Source organism: Hordeum vulgare, chromosome 7H (assembly GCF_904849725.1).
Source record: "Hordeum vulgare subsp. vulgare chromosome 7H, MorexV3_pseudomolecules_assembly, whole genome shotgun sequence".
NCBI classification, from domain to species: Eukaryota; Viridiplantae; Streptophyta; class Magnoliopsida; order Poales; family Poaceae; genus Hordeum; species Hordeum vulgare.
The window spans coordinates 626,936,895-626,941,011 of record NC_058524.1 but is presented as its reverse complement, the minus strand read 5'-3'; the positions used below and the strand labels follow the sequence as shown (position 1 = coordinate 626,941,011).

The window sequence follows — 4,117 nt, the reverse complement described above, 5'->3', positions numbered from 1 at the left end:
GGATGTACATGCAAAATTACTGTTGGGAATTTTTTAACATTTTAAAATATATATTATTATATATATTTCATAATAGGTGATCCAAAACACCACCTACCTCCGCTTGAAATTGGTTTTGGCTCCTTCTGACCAATTGCGCAGGCAGTTCAGACTTTGTATTCCCACTTTGTGATCCTACATCACCATTCACCAACCTGCCTGAGAGAATACAAAATTGCCAACGAGCTAAGCAGAAATGATCCGTAAGATCTGCACATGTGGCATACATTCCGCAAAAACGCGTAGATGCATGGTCAAACACTGGAGCATACTTGGGCGAGCAACGGCAACAACGTTGCACATTTGCAAAAAGAAAAGAAAAGATGTCAACGTTGCAGTACAGATCTGATTGATTCTGAAATAGACTAGCTTCGATAGAGAAGGATAATCTGAAAACGATAAGCGTGAACATGCATTGCGCCCCATAATAATTCTATCGTGCTCCACTCCGTGTACTCCAAGCTCTTCGAGTACTAAAATAGGAAGATAAGCTTCGGAGCAGCGATTTCATTTTTGTACCAAATCAAAATGGACAGATAGAAGGGAACAAAACAAAATTGCACCACTTGTTTTTTGTTTACCCTTTCCCATGAAGCTCGGAGCATCATGAATGCCGTGAACGCCCTGGTAAAACACACGGACTACTCTACTTTATGGGCAAATTGTCGAGCAATTGGTACGACGGTCTTTCTATTTGGCCCATTTTGTTAGTGACACATATGATATGACACAGGGACATCATATGCATTCTTCAAAGAAACTTCCAACGCATATATATATATATATATATATATATATATATATATATATATATATATATATATATATATATATATATATATATATATATATATATATATATATATAGCTACCGTTTCCGGGCTTTGGGAGGATTCATTACGCGGCGGTCAACACAAGAAATCACAACATAACATTAATTTGCTACTAGGACACATGGGCCTCGCTGTCTAGCTAGAGCATGCAAGCCTGGAACCCATAAATAGAAGAAGCTAGCGTACTGAAACAGCATAGAGAAAGAGAACAGATTTAACAGCCTGACAAAGAGAACGAGGAGGAAGGGGGAGATCAGAAGGCGTGCGCATGGCAGGAGGAGAGCATGGAGCCAATGGCCTGCAAGAGCAAGACCACACCGGAGCTCTGGAGGAAGGAAGAGGAGGAGTGAATCAAAATCAAAATCAAGCAGGGTGCGAGAATCCAGAGCAAGCTGTGAGTGTGAGCAGCACCAGCAATCAGCCCATGCTCTCTGTCCAGTTCGTGCAGAAGGTATGTACGTATGTTTGCATATGCAACTATATGGGTTATTTTCGTTTTCGTTTCTGAGAATCCATATGCGATTCGGGCATGCATGATTCTCCATCCACCAGCACAAAGTAGTCGCAGTTGTTGTGAACGACGCCATAGTTGAGCTAAGAGAAAAACAGCGCAGAGTTTAAACACTAAAAGAGTCAAACAAATGGACAAACATGACAACTTCCCACGCTGCAATCCGAACGCAACAATATTGTAATGTTGCGGCTAAAGCAAAATTCCGAAAGACTCTAGCTGTTTGGGTTTGAAAGTGTCGCCCACTGTACTGGTTCTGGTTGTGCTCTTGGCATCATACTTGCAATTTGGGCAAGTAATTAATTTGTATCTTTCTGAAGGCGACATGGCATTCTTGGATCATATCATGTGCGCAGATCCTGGCCGAGATCTTCGGGACCTACTTCCTCATCTTCGCCGGCTGCGCGGCGGTGGCCGTGAACAAGAGGACGGCCGGCACGGTGACGTTCCCGGGCATCTGCATCACCTGGGGCCTGGCCGTCATGGTCATGGTCTACTCCGTCGGCCACATCTCCGGGGCGCACTTCAACCCCGCCGTCACGCTCGCCTTCGCCACCTGCGGCCGCTTCCCGTGGAGGCAGGTCCCAGCCTACGCGGCGGCGCAGGTGCTCGGGTCGACGGCGGCCAGCATCACGCTGCGGCTCCTGTTCGGGGGCGCGCCGGAGCACTTCTTCGGGACGGTGCCGTCCGGGTCGGACGTCCAGTCGCTGGTGCTCGAGTTCATCATCACCTTCTACCTCATGTTCGTCGTCTCCGGAGTCGCCACCGACAACAGAGCCGTAAGTAATCCTTGTCCTGGCCATTGATTTAATTAGTTTTCTGCTCAACTAATTGTTTCGGACCACCATTAATTTTCCTCTCTCACTCCTTGCAGATTGGTGAGCTCGCTGGTTTGGCGGTTGGAGCTACTGTGCTACTAAACGTGCTCTTTGCCGGGTATTCCACGATGACTACTACATTCACTCTATTCATTTTACTCGGCATTTTGGACTTGGGTTGTCAACAAAGTCATCTTTTGATTGAAACATGTTCTTTTTTTAGAGGATTCATTGATTGCCACATGTTGGCGGGTTCCTTTAAGTTGAAGTATTCGAAATTATTCGAAATTGCAATGTGGAAGTACAATTGAAGGACCTTTAAGTTGCATTGCATGACCATAAATTACCATGTGGAACTAGAAAATAATGGAGTATACAATTTGAATTATTATCTATAAATTTTGGGAACAGGTAAAATTGGCTGAAAAAAGTGGGGGTATGTGTCTTTTTTCAAGAGAATTCATCTACGTATTTATTTTTAAATATTTGTGTAGCGTGGCATATTGGGATCCATGTACTGATTGGGTCAGCAACCACATGGCCTAACAAGTAGATTTGTTTTTCTTAGAAAAACTAGTATACGTATAAGAATGCTGCGTGGCTAAGGAATTACCGATGCCCCAGGACAAATTGGAAAAACAACTTAAACGTTAATTTGTGTATAGAAGCTGCTGAAATTTTGCACTATTTTATTTCACTCTACGACTGTTTCATGAAATGAACTTAGTAGTAAAATATCTCGAACTGATGTTGTCTTTCTGTCATATTGAGGGATTAATAATTTTCCAAACACGGGCTGTGATGTGCAGGCCTATATCAGGAGCATCCATGAACCCTGCAAGAACCCTCGGTCCGGCGATGGTCCTCGGCCGCTACACCGGCATCTGGGTCTACATCGTCGGGCCTGTTGGCGGCGCCGTTTCTGGCGCATGGGCTTACAACCTCATCCGGTTTACCAATAAGCCACTGCGAGAGATCACCAGGACTGGCTCCTTCTTGCGAAGCGCAAGGATGAGCTAGCTAGCTAGCTGCTTTCACCCTACTGTTGCTTGTAGGTACCTAGCGAATGCTGATGAAATGTTGTTGTGACTCTCCGACCTCACTGTAAATTTATTGGCTTTTCCAACATCATGTCATTTCACTAGTAAAGGATTGGGTCACCTAATTTTAGCTGTGATGGTGATTTACTATCTGAAGAAAGCAATGGTCACGCCCTGGAATTTTGGGCTCTTTTCTGCCATAGCCATCTCATTCCGAGAACTACCAACATTAGTCGGCACACCTAAATATTTGTCTTGAAGAGATTCATCTTAGCAAATTCAGCAGAAATGGACGATTTTATCAAGGTTGATACGTTGACTTGGGACCCGGTAGTATGCAGATTATCAACGGCAAAAAAAAACAAAAAAGTGGTTGGCAGATACTTAGAGTGTGTCTCTTGGTCTTGTTCAACCGCGGGAGCGTCTCGCCTACATTTATAAGGCCGGCTCAACACTGTACCTGCGCGAGGTCTTTTCTGTAGGTTTTTATCAGTTTATTTACAGTTTTGCACTTTGTTTTCTTCGTTTTCTACGATTTTCGGGGGTTTTCTATGGTTTTCCTTCTTTCTTTTTATTTAGTTATTTTCCTTCACTTTTCTTTGTTTCTTTTATCGGAGTTTTTCTGCATTTTTCCTTTTTTCTGGAAATGTCTAATTTTCCATACACATTAGATATTTCATCTGCATCAAGAAAAACATTTATACATGTTTGACTTTTTTAAAATACATTATCAACACTTTTTAAATATTTTTCTGGTGTTTACTTTTATATACATTGTGGAATTTTCATGTACATCTAAAACATTTTTTAAATATTTTTCAAAAACATGATTATTATTTTTTTAAATATTTGTTAAATACTTTTTCAAACACGTAT

The 4,117-nt window shown here is 42.4% G+C and overlaps 1 protein-coding gene across 1 annotated transcript; it reads left to right on the top strand.

Moving 5' to 3' along the window:
• Nucleotides 1-1,014: 1,014 nt before the first annotated feature.
• Nucleotides 1,015-3,441, top strand: LOC123410192 (aquaporin NIP1-3-like). The gene is made up of 4 exons (XM_045103090.1): nt 1,015-1,323; nt 1,740-2,162; nt 2,258-2,319; nt 3,011-3,441. Exons 1-4 carry the CDS (start codon nt 1,141-1,143, stop codon nt 3,219-3,221), a joined length of 879 nt encoding a protein of 292 aa, XP_044959025.1. The 5' UTR covers nt 1,015-1,140; the 3' UTR covers nt 3,222-3,441.
• The last annotated feature ends 676 nt before the right edge of the window (nt 3,442-4,117 follow it).

Bases quoted from the DNA above. Each gene is read 5' to 3' on its own strand.
- LOC123410192 (XM_045103090.1), top strand. From the start codon at position 1,141: ATGGCAGGAGGAGAGCATGGAGCCAATGGCCTGCAAGAGCAAGACCAC. The intron at 1,324-1,739 runs GTATGTACGTAT...TCATGTGCGCAG, and splicing joins CTGTCCAGTTCGTGCAGAAG to ATCCTGGCCGAGATCTTCGG. The intron at 2,163-2,257 runs GTAAGTAATCCT...CACTCCTTGCAG, and splicing joins TCGCCACCGACAACAGAGCC to ATTGGTGAGCTCGCTGGTTT.